The sequence below is a fragment of the Saimiri boliviensis genome, chromosome 17, assembly GCF_048565385.1.
Source record: "Saimiri boliviensis isolate mSaiBol1 chromosome 17, mSaiBol1.pri, whole genome shotgun sequence".
NCBI classification, from domain to species: domain Eukaryota; kingdom Metazoa; phylum Chordata; class Mammalia; order Primates; family Cebidae; genus Saimiri; species Saimiri boliviensis.
In genome coordinates this window covers 72,106,187-72,126,373 of record NC_133465.1, presented here as the reverse complement: position 1 = coordinate 72,126,373, position 20,187 = coordinate 72,106,187, and the positions used below count along the sequence as shown (strand labels likewise).

Here is a 20,187-nt window from a genome sequence, read left to right as displayed (position 1 = left end):
GAGTCTTCTCTGTGACACCAGTGGAAAATTCCCCAGGGAGGTGTTTGGGTGAGTCTATTGTCATCTGCTGAACAGGACTGGTGGGTCACTTCAGGATGGAAGCCTGGTTCTCCAATCCTGGGTCTTCAGCTCTTTCTTTATGATGTCCTCCCTCTGTTTTCTTGGTTCCCTTTTTTGGATTCCAACTCTTTGGTCTAGAGTCAGTCCTCTGTGTTATCTTCTCTTAGCCCCTTGTAATTTTCCTTCAAATGACTCAATCTGTAGTCACATATTAGGCATCACGTAGAGAAGAAGGTACGAGTGCTCAGGTCTCTCAGTGAGAAGAGGTGTCTGAAGGAAGAAACAGCTATGCAGGCACCAGGCTAGGAAGTCCTCCATGTGGAGGCTAAGAGCCACTGAAGATTAAAGAGCAGGGCAGTTAAGTGATCCCAAGTTCCTCTCTTGAGACCGAGTCTCACTGTCGACCAGACTGGAGTGCAATGGCGCGATCTCAGCTCCCTGCAACCACCGTCTCCCAGGTTCAAGCGATTCTCCTGCCTCAGCCTCCCGAGTAGCTGGGATTACAGGTGTGCGCCATCATGCCCGGCTAATTTTTGTATTTGTAGTAGAGACAGGTTTTCACTACGTTGGTCAGGTTGGTGTTGAACTCCTGATCTCGTAATCTGCCCATCTTGGCCTCCCAAAATGCTGGGATTACAGGCTTCAGCCACCACACCCAGCCAATCCTAAATTTCTTAGAGGATTAGTAGTGTAAATTGTATGGTGTGTAAATAATACTGTTTGTTTTTGTTTTTTCTTTTCTTTTCTGTTTTTTCTTTTTTGTTTTTTTTGAGACGAGTCTCGCTCAGCTGCCCAGGCTGGAGTGCAGTGGCATGATCTTGGCTCACTACAACCACCATCTCCCGGGTTCAAGTGATTCTCCCGTCTTCACTGGGATTACAGCCGTGCACCATCATGCCCGGCTATTTTTTGAAATAATACTGTTTGTTTTTTTTTTAATTTTTGAGACAGAGTCTCACTCTGTTGCCAGGCACCAGGCTGGAGTGCAATGGCACCAGCCTGACTCACTGCAACCTCCGCCTCTGGGGTTCAAGCAATTCTTCTGCCTCAGCCTCCTGAGCAGCGGGGACTACAGGTGTGCACCACCATGCCCAGCTTTTTTGTATTTTAGTAGTCAGGGTTTCACTATGTTGCCAGGATGGTCTCGATCTCTTGGCCTCATGATCCACCCACCTCGGCCTCCCAAAGTGCTGGGATTACAGGTGTGAGCCACTGCACCTGGCCTGTTTTTAAAAAGACCTGTATTGGCCAGGAATGGTGGCTCACCAGCACTTTGGGAGGCCAAGGCAGGTGTATCATGACATCAGGAGTTCGAGACCAGCCTGGCCAACAAAGTGAAACCCCATTTCTATGAAAAATACAAAAAAAAAAAAAAAAAAAATAGCCAGGTGTGGTGGCACACTCCTGTAATCCCAGCTACTTGGGAGGCTGAGGCAGGAGAATTGCTTGAACCCAGGAGTAGAAGTCATAGTGAGCTGAGATCGCACCACTGCACTCCAGCCTAGGTGACAGAACAAGACTGTCTCAAAAAAACCAAACCAAAAGGAAACAAAACAAACAGAACCTGCCCTCCATCCCATTTCCTGCTCTGGGACGGGTACCATCCATCTTCTTCCCTGGCCATCTGGATGTCTTAGCACATGGCCCCATGCTGCAGGTCTCAGGGGCGACCCACGCCTTGTGATGCTGCCACTCCTTCAGCGGAGACGCATGGATGGAGTGGCGGTGGGATGTGGACCTCAAGCTGGAGGAATCCAGGAGGACCTGAGAAAAGAACCTGCACAGACGTGGGCCGGGGGTGGGGAGACCACAGGAGAGAGCCACACCTGGCCACAGAGCCGGCGCCACTCAGGCCTAGGGTGTGGGCTCCATGAAGGAAGTCAGAGAACAATATCCTAACCTCTCCTCTTGGGCTCCTCTGGGTCACCCCAAGCAGAGGCCAGCTAGTTAGTGGGGTGGTTCAAGCAGAGGCGTGGACGGGCGGAGGTGGGATGTGTGGAAGTGCTGCAGCCCTCAGTGAAACACGTGGACGGTTAGTGGGGTGGTTCAGGCAGAGGCGTGGACGGGCGGAGGTGGGATGTGCGGAAGTGCTGCAGCCCTCAGTGAAACACGTGGACAGTTAGTGGGGTGGTTCAGGCAGAGGCGTGGACGGGTGGAGGTGGGATGTGTGGAAGTGCTGCAGCCCTCAGTGAAACAGGTGGACGGTTAGTGGGGTGGTTCAGGCAGACGCGTGGACGGGTGGAGGTGGGATGTGTGGAAGTGCTGCAGCCCTCAGTGAAACAGGTGGACGGTTAGTGGGGTGGTTCAGGCAGACGCGTGGACGGGTGGAGGTGGGATGTGTGGAAGTGCTGCAGCCCTCAGTGAAATACGTGGACAAGCCAGTCGTGCTGCTCCCTCTCCCTCACCACCCTCTCGTGGCCTCTCCACGGCTCCTGGGCCTTCCCCTTCTCACCGTCCTGCTTACGCCCTCACAAGAAAAGCCCCCAGCCATCGCCCTGCCACCTGGAATCCCCCTCCCATGCACCCGACAGTGCACCCCTATATCATCTTTCAAAGATACAGGTCTTCCCCGCTTGCAACCCACAGAAAGGCTCGCTCTGTCACCCAGGCTGGAGTGCAATGGCACAATCTCAGCTCACTGCAACCTCCGCCTCCCAAGTTTAAGCAATTCTCCTGCCTCGGCCTCCTGACTAGGTGGGATTACAGGCGTCCACCATCAAACCCAGCTAATTTTCATATTTTTAGTAGAGATGGGGTTTTGCCATGTTGGCCAGGCTGGTCTTGAACTCCTGACCTCAGGTGATCCACCTGCCTCGGCCTCCCAAGTACTGGGATTACATGAGTCATCGCGCCCAGCCTAGGTGCACTTTCATTAAAAGGATACTTTCATTGAAGGCTTGACTTCAGGTATCTAAAGACTTGCTTTTGTGGAAAAGCTGTCACCCTGATGGTGTTGGATTAGGTGTTTTCATATAATCCCGCTTACAGTAAGAAATAACAAGTGAAGCCGCCTTGCCCCTGAGATCCCAGAGATGAGAGCTGAGGGTCCTGGACGCACGCATGGGGCAACCCCATTTCCCTGGACTTCCTGCCCAGAGGCCTCCTTCCAGAGCGAGGCTCGCGGCTGCCCCAAAGAGAACCTCTTCCAGCTCTTCCCCTGACAGAGGCATCTCTGAGCTGTGTCCAGAGCCCAGTCTCTCTGTGCTTTCAGATGCCAGCATGCCAGCCTGCGAGGACACAGCACACAGCTGTCTCTTAAAACTTTGCCTCCAAACCAAAACCCATCCCCTCCCCCATCTCTTCCAGCTGAGCCAGCCCAGAAACAGCAGAGCTTTGTATAAGAAGCTCCTCCTCTGATGACATGTGTATGGCCTTTCATGGACAGAATAATCCAGAAAAATCAACTCTGGGTAGGTGCAGGGGCCTTTGTGCCTGAAGCCTATAGGATTTTGGTAGCCCTTTATAAATTTATGGAAAAATGTATTGTGTGTGTGTGTATATATATATATATATATATATATATATATATTTATTTTATATTTATTATTTATACTTTTATAAAATATATTTATATTAATATTTATATTTTATAAAATATATTAATATTTATATTTTATAAAATATTAAAAATATTTTATATTTATTATTATAATATGTTATATATATATAACATATTATAATAATAAATATAAAATTGGGTATAAAATTAGATATTTTAGAATGAGTATTGCAACAACTTCCAAGTTTAAAAAGATGACATAGGCCGGTGTGGTGGCTCACGCCCATAATCCCAGCACTTCAGGAGGCCGAGGCGGGCGGATCACCTGAGATCAGGAGATTGAGACCAGCCTTGCCAACATGGTGAAACCCCATCTCTACTAAAAATAATAATTAAAAAATTAGCCGGGTGCGGTGGCACGGGCCTGTAGTCCCAGCTACTCAGGGGGCTAAGGCAGAAGAACTGCTTGAACCTGGGAGGTGGAGGCTGCAGTGAGCCGAGATCGCACCCCTGCGCTCCAGCCTGGGTGACAGAGTGAGACTCCACCTCAACAACAAAGGCTGACACAGGTCTGGGTGTGGCGGCTCACACCTGTAATCCCAGCACTTTAGGAGGCCGAGGTGGGGGATCACCTGAGGTCAGGAATTTGAGACCAGCCTGACCAACACGGTGAAATATAAAAATATAAAACAGCCAGGCATGGTGGCCTGCATCTGTAATCCCAGCTACTGGGGAGCTGAGGCAGAAGAATCCCTTGAACGTGGGAGGCAGAGGTTGCAGTCAGCTGAGATCACGTCACAGCACTCCTGCCTGGGTGACACGGTGAGAATGTCTCAAAAAAATATAAAAATTAAATAAATGAATAAAAAATAAAAAGCTACCGCGTACCACAGCATCGCAAAACTGAAAACTGCCACGCTGCTGTTTACCGTTTTGACACACCCCAAGACACCCCTCCCGACGCCTCTGTTTGGCTGTGCGCTCAGCGATGGCCTCTCACAAGGTGGACCCCTGCAAAGTCATGGAGGAAGACAAGGCCGCCACTTCTGGAGGACCCGACCATCCTTCCTTCAGCCACTCGGGGAAGCTCTCGTCACTGGTGATGTGCTGATGCAGAATGATGTGCAGGGCCCGGGCACCCGGTGCTGACAGAGAACGGTGATGTCCAGGGCCCGGCACCCGGTGCTGAGCTGACAGAGAACGGTGATGTCCAGGGCCCGGCACCCGGTGCTGAGCTGACGGAGAACGGTGACGTCCAGGGCCCCGGGCACCCGGTGCTGAGCTGACGGAGAACGGTGACGTCCAGGGCCCCGGGCACCCGGTGCTGAGCTGACGGAGAACGGTGACGTCCAGGGCCCGGCACCCGGTGCTGAGCTGACGGAGAACGGTGACGTCCAGGGCCATCTTCCTCTTGGGCACTTCAGCCCTCCTGTCAGCTCCTCCACTGACCAACAATCCGGGGAAGCTGCCTCACTCTCTCCAAATGAGGCAGCATCCGGAGCCGAACGCTGTTCACCTTCTCAGGGCTACGGGGTTCTACACACTGATGGTTCATGTGAAATAGAGGAACAGGAAATGGAGACCCTTCTCTTCCAATTCTCTTTCTTTCTTTCTTTTAGAGATGAGATCTCTATATGTTGCCCAGGCTGGTCTCGAACTCCTGAGATCAAGTGATCCTCCCACCTCAGCCTCCTCCAAAGTGCTGGGATTACAGGTGAGGGCCACACGTCCAGCCTTCTCTTCCGATTCCCTAAGGCTCAACAGATGCATGTCCCATCCACCATTTCCTTGCCCGACGGCCATTCTGCTTCTGCAGGTGCAACCCCGCAGGGTCTAGGGGGTGTTCTTTTGTGAGACGATGGATAGATCATAGAAAAGAAAGACACAAGACATAGAGATAAGAGCATTCAGCTGTGCCGGGGACCAGGGCTACCAGAGTCGGAGTCCAGCAGTGGCCGAGTGCCAGGACGCACTGGCATTTATTGTATACAGGGCGGGGGGCAGGGCTGGAGAGTGACTCATCTGACATGATGGGTAGGGGTCGAGCAAATCACGTACTGACAATACGGGGGGCCACGTGGCCACAGTTCAGGGGGTCATGTGGGTACAGCACAGAGGGCCCCTCCCTCTCACACAGCGCTGCAAGGAGGGGAGGCACATACGTCAGCGTCTTTCTATGCACTTATCAGACAGAGCGAAGGCTTTTAGGATTCCTCTATTCTTACTGCTCACGGCCTCTAAGAATTTACAGGGGAGCATCGGGTGGGTGGAACACGAAGGTGGACGAGGATGGCGGCCATCGGAGCACCGCACCACGGAGAGGTGTTTAAGCCCCTGGCCAGTGTCAGACCTTCCTCGAGGGTCGGCAGAGCAGAGTTTTCTCTGAACTCCCCAGTGGGAGGGAAACTCCCCCTCACGGCCTGTTAAGCAATGGGCGCCTCCCCAGATGCTGGCCTTACCGCGAGGCCTGCCTGCTAAGTAATGGGCGCCTTCCTGGGCATTGGCATTGCCACAAGTCCTGCCTGCTAAGCAACGGGCACCTCCCGAGGCACTGGTGTTACTGCAAGTCCTGCCTGCTAAGCAACGGGCACCTTCCCAGGCACTGGTGTTACTGCAAGTCCTGCCTGCTAAGCAACGGACACCTTCCCAGGCACTGGCATTACCGCAAGGCATTTACTCTCCCCTCCCAATCACTTCTCACAATGTCCCTTCAGTTCCAGATTATATTTCACCCGATTATGTCTGTACTGTAAGACTCAAACATTCCTACACTATAATACTAAAGACTAATGGAGAATGATGATGTAATAAGATTATATAATTGAATATGATTGAATCTAATATCTATTTGGTGTCATGTCTATGAGTCTTCAGTTATTATGCTGGGACAGATTGTGCCTCAGTCTCTTGCCGTGGCACCTGGGCCACTTTCTTCACACATGACTAACCACAGGAGCCTGGGCTGTGCTTCCCAGACGGTGTCCGTTGTAGACTCACTGTCTCTGTGGAAGGCCTCAGGCCTGGCAGCCGCCAAAACCAAACCCTCCTGGAAACCGAGGGCATCGCTCGGTAGGACCCACCCAGTGGGGGGTCAAGCAGCATGCCTGCCGTCAGGACGCTGCCCGGCCAAGGCATCACTTTTTTTTTGAGACCGAGTCTCGCTTTGTCGCCAGGCTGGAGTGCAATGGCACAATCTGAGCTCGGCCTGTCTCCCGGGTTCAAGTGATTCTCCGGCATCAGCCTCCCAAGCAGCTCAAACATTCCTCCCACTACAGACGTGCGTCACCACACCCAGCTAATTTTGTGGTTAGTAGAGATGGAATTTCAGTATGTTGGCCAGGATGGTCTCGATCTCTGGACTTTGTGATCCACCCTCCTCGGCCCCACAAAGTGTTGGGATTACAGGCGTGAGCCACCACGCCCAGGCAAGGCACCGTTTTCCTTGGGAAGTTAGCAGTTTCCCAGGGTCAGAGTAAACGAGCTGAAATCCTGGCAAATGGTCGTCTAGGAACTGCCAGGCTGCAAACTGACCACCAGGCTCAGGGTCCTTTGTTGTCCACACAAAAGCCGGCATTCTAAAGGAACTGCGTTCTGTTCTGCATTCTGCTGAGGAGTCCGACTTACAACAGAACAAGCAAACACAAGTCTTCAGTCCATCCCCTTCAGCCCAGCCATGACAACGCTGGGTGACCCCCCAAACACGGTGTTTGCCGTTTCGCCAAGTGGCTTCTTCCCCCGAGGTCACTCTACAGCGCCTTTCACTCTCCTTCAACGTTTTCCGGAGCTCACAGGGCGAATACGAAAGGCAGTAGAGTATCACTGCGAGTCACATATCGCAGACAGTTCTTGGGCTATTCCTGCTTTTACTCTGAAGCTCTGAGCTATCCTTTTATCCTCACAAAAAGACAAGACTACAGAGGTTTTAAAGAAACAACAGTTGGGCCAGGGATGGTGGCTCAGGCCTGTAATCCCAGCACTTTGGGAGGCCAGGGCAGGTAGATTCCTTGAGGCCAGGAGTTCAAGACCAGCCTGGCCAACATTGCAAAACCCCATCTCTACTAAAAATACAAAAATTAGCTAGGTATGGTGGTGCACACCTGTAATCCCAGCTACACTGAAAGGCTGAGGCAGGAGAATCACTTGAACCCAGCAGGCAGAGGTTACAGGGAGCTATCGCACCACTACACTCCAGCCTGAGCGAGAGAACGAGACTCCAACTAAAAAAGAAGAAACATTTGGGAGGCTGAGGCAGGTCGGCTGCTTGAACTCAGGAATTCAAGACCAGCCTGGGCAACGTGGTGAAACCCCATCTCTACTAAAAACACAGAAATTAGCTGGCGTGGTAGCATACCAGCTACTCCAGCTGCTCGGGAGGCTGAGACATGAGAATCGCTTGTGCCCAGAAGGTAGAGGGCAGAAGCTGCAGTGAGCCGAGATGGCACCACTGCACTCCAGCTTGGAAACAGTCTCCAAAAAAAAGAGGCCAGTCACAATCACAATGACTCAAGCCTGTAATCCCCGCACTTTGGAAGGCCGAGGCAGGTGGATCATCTGAGGTCAGCAGTTTGAGACCAGCCTGGCCAACATGGTGAAACCTTGTCTTTATTTAAAAAAAAAAGAGGTTAAAAAAATTTAAAAAGAGAGAAAAAAAAAAAAATGAAAGAAATAATAGTTAGGTCAGGCATGGTGGCTCAGGCCTGTAATCCTAGCACTCGGGAAGCTGAGGAGGGAGGAATGCTTGAGCTCAGGAGTTTGAGACCAGCCTGGGCAACACGGCAAAACCTTGTCTCTACTAAAAATACAAAAATTAGCTAGGTATGGTGGTTCACGCCTGTAGTTCCAGCTACTCAAGAGGCGAGATGGGAGGATTGCTTGAACCTGGGAGTCTGAGGTTGCAGTGAGCTATGACCACACCACTGCACTCCAGCCTACGCAACAGGGCAAGACCTGTCTCTAAAAACAAAAAACAAAAACACTAGTTGTACCTGTTTCTTGTCACAAAATATTACAAAAGTTTTTCAGCAAACAACTAAGATAAATACTGAATTACAATAAATGAAGGAAATATACAATCTTGTACATTACTGAAAACACTAACAGTTTATTCAAATTTTTATGCAAAGTGATTTATTAGCATCAATGTCATTCATGAAATACTTCTCATCACTACAATACTGAAGGAGGGAAAGATGTTCGCTCAGTGTGTAAAGTTGCAAAGGAATGACAACTTAGCAAGCTTTAGAAAATGACAGAGAAGGTGGGGTAATGACAGAAGGCTCCTGTATTTACCCAAGGACACCCTAAGGCCGGCAGCGTGGTCACTCCCAGAATCGGTTTACAGACCTGCTCAGCCTGCAGCAGGGTCCAGAGATCATGCAGGAAGAAGAGGAATGTGCCTGATTTTGGAACTGATCATTTTAAGCTTTTAGTGACACGGTTTCATGTCTAGACCCAAGTCTTGCCAGACGTCCCTGCACAGGAGAGCAGGGAGGAGGTGGCGGAAAGGTGCCCTCCGAGCAGCAGTGCCCGGGTGCGCTGACCACCTCCCCACACACTGGATCCTCCCGGCACCCACCTGAGATCACCCAGTCCCTCCGCCTCGGAGCAGCAGTGTGGCTCAGAGCCACCTTGCTTCATCCAGCCCTCGGTTCATACCCTGCCTCTAGCATGGCTCCATCTACCTACAAACCCCACAAAGCTGTAACGACAAAACCTTTCTTCGGAGATACTCTATACTTTGCAAGGCTTGGAAATAAGCCACTGAGTTGGTCTTAACCCACTCTGGCCATGTGAGAAACAAGAGTTTATCCTAAAGAGGACTGTGGAGAAACCTTGAAGGCTCCCTCCAGAGCAAAGCACACTCACTTGACGAGATTCCTCATGATGCTCAGGGAGGATCCTCTGTACCCCGATCCAAAATGATTCCAGTGGTTCAAGTAGTGGAAGAGCTGATACAACTGAAGCCGCTTCTCGAATCCTGGGGCCCTGGGGATTTTACCGTGGTAGGCGGAATAAAAGGAGTTGCTAAAGCCCCCAAACATGCCGGCAATGGCCAGCTCATATTCCGAGTGGCCATAGAAAGAAGCTGGGTCAAAAATGACCGGCCCGGAGGCATCCTCTGCTACGTTTCCGCCCCAGAGGTCTCCGTGGAGTAAGGCCGGGGTGATCTCCAAGTCGCGGAACAGGTCAGGGATCTTCAACTGCAGGGAGGAAAATGGAGCCTCAGCCAACTGAGCACAGCGTGCGTGAGAGGTGCTGAGGTTTCCCTGAGCTCCGCTCCACACACCCGTCCCCACCCCAGGCAGCAGCAGATGGGACACCACCAGGCACCCACCTCCCACCCAGAACCAGACTCCAAGGTAGCCTCACATGCCTTGGCGCCTCCGCACCTCAGGCGAGTGGGGCGTGTGGCAGGTGTTGGGCGTGCGGTGGGGCCCCGCTCACCTGCAGAGCAGACCAAAGCTGGAGGGCCTCCCTGTCCCCCGACGCCTTCTCCACCATGTCCATCTGGGGCTGAATGCGCTGCCTGGCAAAGAACACAACCCAGTCCTCCTGCCAGTCATTCACCTGCACAATAACAGCAAAACTGAAAGCAGAGTTCACTGGGAAATGCCAGGACTCAGGGAGAGCTCGGCTACCCAGAGGCATCTAAGTGGAGGGCTGCAGGGGCGACACGTGGAAAGGGTGGCAGTCACAGCAGGCTGGGGGGAACCACATCCCGGGGGAACCCGAGTCTCACGCACATGCTGAGACCTCAGATCCTATTCCAAGAGCAGTGGGAAGCATGGGGATGCTTCAGGATCCACTCTGCAGCCTTCCGAGAACGAAGTCTTCTAGAATATTCCCTCCCTGCCTCCCTTCCTTTTTCTCTTTCTCTCTCTCTCTCTTTTTGTGAGACAAGGTCTTGCTCTATTACCCAGGCTGGAATGCAGTGGCACGATGACAGCTCACTGCAGCCTTGAACTCCCAGGCTTAAGCAATCCTCCCACCTCGGCCTCCCAAGTAGTTGTGTAAAGGCACACAACTGCTCATGTTGTGTATTTTTACTCAAGAGGGGGTCTCAAACTCCCAGGCTCAAGCGATCCTCCCACCTCGGCCTCCCAAAGTGCGGGATTACAGGCATGAGGCACCAGGGCTTTTTAAGTTGTTTTTATTATATTTTATTATTATTATTTGAAATGGAGTCTCACTCTGTCACCAGGCTGGAGCGCAGTGGCACAATCTCAGCTCACTACAACCTCCGCCTCCTGGGTTCAAGGGCTTCTCCTGCCTCAGCCTCTTGAGTAGCTGGGTCTAGGGGCACATGCCACCATGCCTGGCTCATTTTTGTATTTTTAGTAGAGACAGGGTTTCGCCATGTTGGCCAGGATGGTCTGGATCTCTTATGATCCGCCCACCTCGGCCTCCCAGAGCGCTGGGATTACAGGTATGAGCCACCGTGCCCAGCCTCACCTTTTTATTTAAAATTTTAAAATTGGGTTTTTTTTTTGCTGCTAAAGCAAGTGGCTAACATTTCCTCGTAATTTACGCTCACAGTGAAGTATGAAGGCCATAGCTGGCTGACCTGCCTGACCCCAGGGCTCACTTCTGACATCTGCTCAGACAGCCCCTCCCCAGACAGTGATGATAGGAGGTCACATGGAGCCCTGCTGAGAAGGACCCCAAGAGAGGACTCACCACCCAGGGGAAGCAAGACAGACACACAAGGCTGGAGCAGCACATGGAGCAGGCAGAGTGCCAGCATCATGCATCGCACACATGCATGCACACACACGTACACATATGCACACACACAGTGTGAGGACAGCCACGACAGGAAGGGGCAGACCTGGCTACAAAACCCCCCGGAGCAGGCAGGACCAGAGCGGGCCACTCCTGGCCCCTCGGCAGGTTTCTGGACAACCTCCTACATTTCCACGTCTTTCTACTGCCCCTGTGTCTGCCAGCAAACCCCAGAAAGTTTTCTAGGTTCATCTGTATACCCCTCCCAAGGAGCTACCACCCTGTCCACTCCACACGTGCTGGGCATCAAGCAGAATTCCCCAGGCTGAAATGCAGAAGGAAGCAACCATAAAATCATACAACCAAGTTACAGACCCTTGTCATTCCACTCCCCTTGAGAGTTTAGTATATTTAAAAGAAAACACCTGTTACAGTCCCTCATTTTTACCCACCTTGAAATTCAGCATCTAACTTGCTGGTCCTCCTTGGTTTCTTCATGCTCACCTAGCACATTAGGTGGGTCAACCTCATGACAACCTCTTAAACATCAGCGAACCAAAAAACGGTGCAAATAATTTTACTAAAGCTCACATAAAAAGGAAGGGGGTGTGCCTCCCACCCCGTGTCTGAACAGCTGACCTGACTGAAATACACTCACCTGGGGAAGGTACCCACAGCACGTCACCACGTCAAATCCAAACCGGTCCACAAAGGGCCGTTCCTCCTGCCCACCTCCTCTCCCTTGCAGGCAAAAGAAAACAAAAGAAGGAAAATGAGTTAGTTCCAAGGGATCCCAGCCCCACTCTCGAAACTGAGTCACCTTCAGACACAACCTCAGCGAGCTCCTACAAGCTTATGCCCCCACCAGAGACAAACAAGGCCTGGGTCTCCACCGACCGACAGAACACCCCAAACACAGCCTGCTCCAGCACATGTTGGCATCAAAGACACTAGCAGCTCCCGAGGAGCGGCACCAGAGGACACGGGCAGCACAGGGAGCCCACAGGAACCTCGCAGGGGACCCGCCTCACGTCCCAACAGGACACGTGGCGCCAAGGCGGAGGGCCACACACTGTCGGGAAAAAAAAAGAGGAAGACCCTCTTAAAGAGGAAAAAGATACTCTGGGAGACTGAGGTGGGCGGATCACCTGAGGTCAGGAGTTCAAGACCAGCCTGGCCAACACGGCAAAACCCCATCTCTAGTTAGCTGGCCTGGTGGCGGATACCTGTAATCCCAGCTACTCAGGAGGCCAAGGCAGGAAAATCGCTTAAAACCAAGAGGTGGGCCGGGCGCGGTGGCTCACGCCTGTAATCCCAGCACTTTGGGAGGCCGAGGCGGGTGGATCACGAGGTCAAGAGATCAAGACCATCCTGGTCAACCTGGTGAAACCCTGTCTCTACTAAAAATACAAAAAAAATCAGCTGGGCATGGTGGCGCGTGCCTGTAATCCCAGCTACTCAGGAGGCTGAGGCAGGAGAATTGCCTGAACCCAGGAGGCGGAGGTTGCGGTGAGCCGAGATCGCGCCATTGCACTCCAGCCTGGGTAACAAGAGCGAAACTCCGTCTCAGAAAAAAACAAACAAACAAAAAAAACAACCAAGAGGCGGAGGTGGCAGTGAGTGGAGATCACGCCCCTGCAATCCAGCCTGGCAATAAGAGCAAAACTCCGTCTCAGAAAAAAAGAAATCATCTCACTGCTCTGCAGTCTCCCTAACTCAAGGGAAATCCCAATGGACTAAACCCCTGACAGGGAGCCTGGGGGCCTCTCAGTGATGTCACCAGACAGGTGGCCTGGGGGCGCCCGTCACGGACCCTCACAGAACAGACTGTCCAGCCGCATGCCTCATACGGCAGATCCTTAGTTATCTGCTCTGATTGGCAGCTCGTCTGCCTCACATCTACCACATGGGCCGCAGAGTCTAAATGTCAGCAGATTAAAAACTCGCTCAATCCTGACAGCACGTTACACTCCGGAAAGGTCAGACAGGACAGCTGTAATTCTGAGCCTCGAGTAGGACTGTTTTACAAGGAGAGACCCTGTGCTTAAAGGTCTTGCTCTTTAACCACAGCCAGAGGACCTCTGCTTAGACTCATCTGGGGAAGGAGAGGTAAAAGCGACTGTAACGCCAGGGGAGGTCTCATGTCCAGCAAACGTTTTCCGTGTTTCGAATGCATTTAGGACACACACTCATCACGTTCACAGTGTTCAGTGCACTGTGAGATGTGGCTCAGGGCTGACGTTCCTTTGCCCTGGCACCATCACGCATCTGACCCTCCCATGGCCGCTGCACCGCCCCACCTCTGAGCCCACGCCGGCTCAACGTTCTCCCCTCGGCAGGAGCACCACGGCCTGCGCAGCACCATACCCACTGTGCCCGCCTCTCTCAGGAGCGTCTCTCCATGCTTCTTGTTCTCGAGGTGTAAGTCGGCCAGCTGGGCTCCAAGCTTTGCAGCGTGACTGTCAAATCAAAAGGCAGCGACTGAACAGATGACACGCAGAAAGGTGAGACACACCCACCACTCAGACTCAGGGCACATAAAGGGGGAGAAAACTTTTATTTTTTGAGACGGAGTCTCACTCTGTCACTCAGGCTGGAGTGCAGTGGCAGGATCTCGGCTCACTGCAACCTCTGCCTCCTGGGTTTAAATGATTCTCATGCCTCAACCTCTCGAGTAGCTGGGACTACAGGTGCACACCACCATGCCTGACTGATTTTTGTATTTCTTTTTAGTAGAGACAGGGTTCCACAACATTGGACAGGCTGGTCTTGAACTCTTGACCTCATGATCCACCTGCCTCAGCCTCCCAAAGTGCTGGGATTACAGGCATAAGCCACCGCACCTAGCCTGGTTTTTTTTGTTTGTTTTATTGAGATGGAGTCTCGATCCACAGGCCAGGCTAGAGTGCAGTGGTGTGATCTTGGCTCACTGCAACTTCCGCCTCCTGGGTTCAAGCCATTCTCCTGCCTAGGCCTCCCAAGTAGCTGAGACTATAGGTGTGTACCACCACGCCAAGCTAATTTTTGTATTTTTAGTAGACACAGGGTTTCACCATGTTGCTCAATCTCTTGAACTCGTAATCCACCCACCTCTGCCCCCCAAAGTGTTAGGATTACAAGCATAAGCCACCCTGCCCAGCCAAACGTTCCGGGTTTTTTTGAGACAGAGTCTCGCTGTTGCCCAGGCTAGAGTGCAGTGGCATGATCTCAGCTCACTACAACCTCCACCTCCAGAGTTCAAACCATTCTCCTACCTCGGCCTCCAGAGTAGCTGGGATTACAAGCACCCACCACCACGCCTGGCTAATTTTTCGTATTTTTAATAGCAGTGGGGTTTTACTGTGTTGGCCAGACTGGTCTCAAACTGCTGACCTCAAGTGATCTGCCTGCCTCAGCCTCCCAAAGTGCTGGGATTACAGGGAAGAGCCACCGTGCCCAGCTAATTTTTTATTTTTACTAGAGACAGGTTTCACCATGTTGCCCAGGTTGGTCTCAAACTCCTGACCTCAAGTGATTCACCTGCCTCAGCCACCCAAAGTGCTGGGATTACAGGCATGAGCCGCAGCACCCAGCCCTCAGCAGGGTTTTGGTCAGTATCTCACTTTGGGAGATTCCTCTTGCTACTGCCCTTGGTTGCAGGGCCTGCTGTTCATTCTGCGGAACTCATGACACATGGAGTCACAGGGTTCTTTGCGTCACACTCCTCAAAATGGTGCCCCCAGTGCAAGCTTCAGTTATCAGAGAACCACTTGTTGGAAAATAAAGCCAGCCGGGGCTGGTGTGAAGACGCGCCGGCTCACATAATAAAGTCAGCAGGGGTGGGGGGGATGGTATGAAGCCAGCAGTGGGGTGATATGAAGACCCACCTGCTCAGATGCCTCATGTCCACGTGCTCCATCACCAGCACGCTTCCGCCGCCTGGGGCATCCAGAACCTTGATGGGCTTGGGCACTCTCACTGTGTTTGTTTTCAGGATGGCAGTTAAACTTGCCATCTCACCTTCAAACATTCTTCTGGCCTGTGAGAAAAATAACAGAAGCAGGGGAAATGAAGGGAGGCAAGGTTAGTTCTGGAAAGGCTCTGTAGATACGTTTTCCTCTAGCATTACAACTTCACACCAAAGCTCTCCTGACTGAGGATTCCATAGACATGGACGATGCTTTCAAAGGCACTGGTCCACAGGATAGGCTGCAGGGTCAGACGCTGCACTGGAAGAAGAGGGCTTGTGCTTTCTGGTACTGGACTGGACTCCTACAGTGCTGTGGTTGAATCGGAGGTTCTCTGGAGAGAGGGAAGTCGAAGGCACTAATCCACTAAGATCTGGCAAACAGCGGACTGTGAATGTGAATTACCAGTCAGTATCCTCATACAACACCTCAGCTCCAGTCCTGTTCTACCTATAGGACACATGCTCACCTGGCCTCTCAGGTGCAGGCAGCACCCTGACTGCGTATGCCAGTGACCTGGGGTCACTTTTCACCTGAACAGACCACCAAGTCCTATGCCACCTCCTGCCTAGCACTGGAAACCACCTCATCTTGAGACGTCCTTTCCATCTGACTCCCCAGGACTACAGGGGTCCCCCTGCTCACCACACGGCAGTGATCCCTAAAGAAAGAGGTCAGGGCCAGCGGCCTTTCCTTTCCTCCTGCTACACACACCACTGCCCTGCCCGCTTCCCCATCCTCACCTGGGTCTCCACCCTTACACACAGACACACACACACGACATACAGACATGGATACACCATACACACAGACACAGACACACACAACATATATACAGACACAAACACACGACATACACAGATACACCATACTCACAGACACAACATACACACACACACACACACACACACACACACACACACACACACAGTCTCTCTCTCTTTCTCTCCTCGTGTTCCTGTCTTCCAGCTTTCTTCAGCCTTCCTTCAGTTCCTCAGAGTCCCTACCTCCTCAGCCTCAGAACCCCACAGCTGCTGCCCTGTCACCACTGCTTGGAACATTTTTTTTTTTTTTTTTGAGACGGAGTCTTACTCTGTCACCAGGCTGGAGTGCAGTGGTGTGATCTCGGTGCAAGCTCCACCTCGCCTCTGGAGTTCAAGTGATTCTCCTGCCTCAGCCTCTGGAGTAGCTAAGATTATAGGTGTGCGCGTCATCACGCCTGGCTAATTTTTGTATTTTTTTTTTTTTTTGAGACGGAGTTTCGCTCTTGTTACCCAGGCTGGAGTGCAATGGCGCGATCTCGGCTCACCGCAACCTCCGCCTCCTGGGCTCAGGCAATTCTCCTGCCTCAGCCTCCTGAGTAGCTGAGATTACAGGCACGCACCACCATGCCCAGCTAATTTTTAGTATTTTTAGTAGAGACGGGGTTTCACCATGTTGACCAGGATGGTCTCGATCTCTTGACCTGGCGATCCACCCGCCTCAGCCTCCCACAGTGCTGGGATTACAGGCGTGAGCCACCGCGCCCGGCTAGATCACTCTTCCTCCATCTTTCGCCACCTCAGCGCCTTCCTAGCCACCCTTCAGATTTCAACTTTGTATCTGTTTCCATGTCTCAAAGAAATCTTCCCTAACTTCCCATAGTAGGTAATTCTTCACCTTTAAAATACCTTCTTTCTTTTCAAGGAAAACTGTCACTGAAGAACACGCAGAAAAGTGCACAGCTCCAGAGTCCAACTCAATATGTTCCTCAATATGTGAGTATCGCCCAGATCAAGACTGGATTTACTGCAATCCAAAACACCTCTTCTCTCCACCGCCCACCATCCTGTTCCCCAAAGGCAACCTCTATCGTGACTTTCCAGAGCATAGCTTTTTTTTTTTTTTTTTGAGATGGAGTCTCACTCTGTTGCCCAGGCTGGGGTGCAGTGGTGTGATCTCAGCTCACTGCAACCTCCACCTCTCAGGTTCAAGCGATTCTCCTGCCTCGGCCTCCCGAGTAGCTAGGACTACAGGCACATGCTACCATGCCCAGCTAATTTTCTTTATTTTTAGTAGAGATGGGGTTTCACCATGTTAGCCAGGATGGTCTCGATCTCCTGACCTCGTGATTCATCTGCCTCAGCCTCCCAAAGTGCTGGGATTACAGGCATGAGCCACTGTGCCCAGCCCTCCACAACATAAGAGATATTTTGCCTACTTTGTCATTATTCTGCACCGAGTCCCGTGGTCTCTGGGCTGTGGCCAAGGTATGGTGCTCTATTCGTTCACTCTACCACCTACAACAGACAACCACAAGCAGAGCTGCCTCTGATATCCTTCTACTCATTCTCACAACCACTGATGCTATGGCCCGAGACAGCAGCTTCAGCCCTCTGTGCCTCAACTTCATCTGCAAAACGGAGCCAGGAATAGTACCGGTTTCACAGGCTTGCTGTCAGCTGAGTTAGCAACTAACTTCCACAGTCCATTCTGGGTTGCTTTAGTTTGGTTTTTCAATTTTGTCTGGACAGGGTCTCGCTCTGTCACCGAAGCTGGAGTGCAGTGGTGTGATTACAGCTCACCGCAATCTCGAATTCCTGGGCTCAAGAGATCCTCTTGCCTTAGCCTCCTGAGTAGCTAGGACTACAGGCACACGATGCCACCAGACCTGGCTAATTTTTTCCCCCTTTCTTGAGACAGAGTCTCGGTTTGTTGCCCAGGCTGCAGTGCAAGGCACGATCTCTCTCAGCTCACTGCAACCTCCACCTCCCAGGTTCAAGCGATTGTCCTACCTCAGCCTCACGAGTAGCTGGGATTACAGGTGCCTACCACCAACCCTGGCTAACTTTTGTATTTTTAGTAGAGACAGGGTTTCATCACGTTGGCCAGGCTGGTCTCGAACTCCTGACCTCAGGTGATCCGCCTGCCTCAGCCTCCCAAAGTGCTGGGATTACAGTGGCAGTGTGAGCCGCTGTGCCTGGCCTCCTTTGATTATTCTTATCTGTCCTTTGCAGCCTGGGTAACTGGTTTTCTCTCGTACTCCTCTCTTAAGTTAATCTCCTGTACCTCTACATCCCAATTTAGGCTTAATTTTATTTTGGGGCTACTCTGGAGTATCAGTGTTCTTAGCTTTAGCTAGAAACCTAGGGCCACACATAGGTGGATATTTCTGTGGAGGAGCCTTAGCCGCCAGCTGGCTCACAGATCCTCCTTCCCCTCTTCGCATTTAGTTTCTCCTGTTCCTCCTTATTTTCTCCCCAACTCTAGTAAAGTATAGCCAGGACCCAGTTTTTCCTTTCTCTTCTAGAGATGATACTTCAAAAATTATGCTTACAAAACGGTTATCTTCCTTCCCCCTAACTTTGTCTGTCTTAGGGAGTGATATTAATATTTATAAAGTGTTTGGAACGGACTGCGTGCTGGATGAGGTGGCTCCACGCCTGTAATCCCAGCACTTTGGGAGGCTGAGGCAGATGGGATTGCTTGAGGCAAGAATTTGGGATCAGCCTGGGCAACACAGTGAGACCCTGTGTCTACAAAAAATTTAAGAATAACCAGGCATGGGCCGGGTGCGGTGTCTCACGCCTGTAATCCCGGCACTTCAGGAGGCCGAGGTGGGCGGATCACCTGAGGTCAGGAGTTCAAGGCCAGCCTGGCCAACGTGGTGAAACCGCATCTCTACTAAAAATATAAAAATCAGCTGGGCGTGGTGGCGACCTGTAGTCCCAGCCACTCAGGAGGCTGCGGCAGGAGAATCACTTGTGCCAGGGAGGCAGAGGCTGACAGGTCGCACCGCTGCACTCAGGCCTGGGAGGCTGAGCCAGGCTCTGTATCAAGAAAGAAAAAGTAGGCCGGGCGCGGTGGCTCACGCCTGTCATCCCAGCACTTTGGGAGGGTGGATCACGAGGCCAAGAGATCGAGACCATCCTGGTCAACACGGTGAAACCCCGTCTCTACTAAAAATACAAAACATTAGCTGGGCATGGTGGCGCGTGCCTGTAATCCCAGCTACTCAGGAGGCTGAGGCAGGAGAATTGCCTGAACCCGGGAGGCGGAGGTTGCGGTGAGCCGAGATCGCGCCATTGCACTCCAGCCTGGGTAACAAGAGCGAAACTCCGTCTCAAAAAATAAAATAAAATAAAATAAAGTAAGAAAGAAAAAACAGAAACCGCACAGTCGGCGGACCCCTGGGAAAACCACGTGCACACGCAGCTGATCTCCCAGAACGAGGTTCGAAGGGGAAGCGCATCCGTGCTCCCGAGTAAGGGGACCCCGTCCCGGGGGGTGGGGTCCGGCCCCGGGAGGAGGCCTGCGAGGGGCCGAGCGCGCCGGGCCCGGGGCCGCAGCAGCCGGACGCGCCCCCCGCCCCGGGGGCCCCGGGAGAACGTCCGTTCCCGCGCAGCAGGGGCGGGGCGGCCGCGCGCCCCTCGGGACGGCTCCCCGACGCTTCCGCCGCCCCCGGCCCCGTCCACCGCGCGCCCCGCGCGAAGCGTCCTCCCCCGAGCGGCGCGCGGCGGTCCCGGGAGAGCCACCCCGGCCTCCGGCGGGGGAAACGGCGGCCGCGCCCCGCGCCCCGCCCCGGCCGCGCCCGCCGCGCGGCCTCACCTCCGCCTTGGAGTTCACTTTCACGAATACGCGTCCTCGGTCCGTGTCGTAGCTCCGGCCCTGGCTGATGCAGCCGCCCCCCGTGTGGCCCGTGGCCCGGACGGAGTCGCAGCCCAGCTCGCGCCTCAGCAGCGCCTCCATGTTCCCGCCCCGGGCCTGGCAGAGACGGGAGAGGCGGCGGCGGAGCGGGCGGACGAGAGTCCGCGCTGGGATTGGGCGACGGGCGGGCGGGGGCGGGCCTGGCAGCGGAAACGAGCGCTAGGATTGGGTGAAAAGCGGGCAGGAGCGGAGCGTGGCCGCAAAGACGAGCACAGGGATTGGGTGGCGCGAAGGGGCGGGGCCTGGCCGCAAGGACGAGCGCGGGATTGAGGG

At 52.8% G+C, this 20,187-nt stretch overlaps 1 protein-coding gene across 2 annotated transcripts; it reads right to left on the bottom strand.

Moving 5' to 3' along the window:
• Positions 1-5,224: 5,224 nt before the first annotated feature.
• FN3KRP (fructosamine 3 kinase related protein) lies at positions 5,225-20,027 on the bottom strand. 2 transcript variants are annotated; one of them, XM_039476716.2, is made up of 7 exons: positions 19,816-20,027; positions 15,148-15,299; positions 13,649-13,740; positions 11,940-12,022; positions 10,004-10,126; positions 9,425-9,759; positions 5,225-5,404 (listed from the first exon to the last, which is right to left on the bottom strand). In XM_039476716.2, the coding sequence occupies exons 1-7, from the start codon at positions 19,954-19,956 to the stop codon at positions 5,317-5,319; spliced, it is 1,014 nt and encodes a 337-aa protein (XP_039332650.1). In that variant the 5' UTR covers positions 19,957-20,027; the 3' UTR covers positions 5,225-5,316. The 2 variants fall into 2 exon arrangements, with proteins under 2 accessions (XP_039332650.1, XP_039332651.1); XM_039476717.2 differs by lacking the exon at positions 5,225-5,404 and having other exon boundaries at positions 8,670-9,759; positions 19,816-20,026.
• Between the last annotated feature and the right edge of the window lie 160 nt (positions 20,028-20,187).

Coding starts and splice junctions, on each gene's coding strand:
- FN3KRP (XM_039476716.2), bottom strand. CDS start 19,956: ATGGAGGCGCTGCTGAGGCGCGAGCTGGGCTGCGACTCCGTCCGGGCC. Junction 10,127..11,939: donor GCTGTGGGTACCTTCCCCAG/GTGAGTGTATTT, acceptor GTTATTGTGCAG/GTGAATGACTGGCAGGAGGA. Junction 9,760..10,003: donor AGCTTTGGTCTGCTCTGCAG/GTGAGCGGGGCC, acceptor TCCTCCCTGCAG/TTGAAGATCCCTGACCTGTT.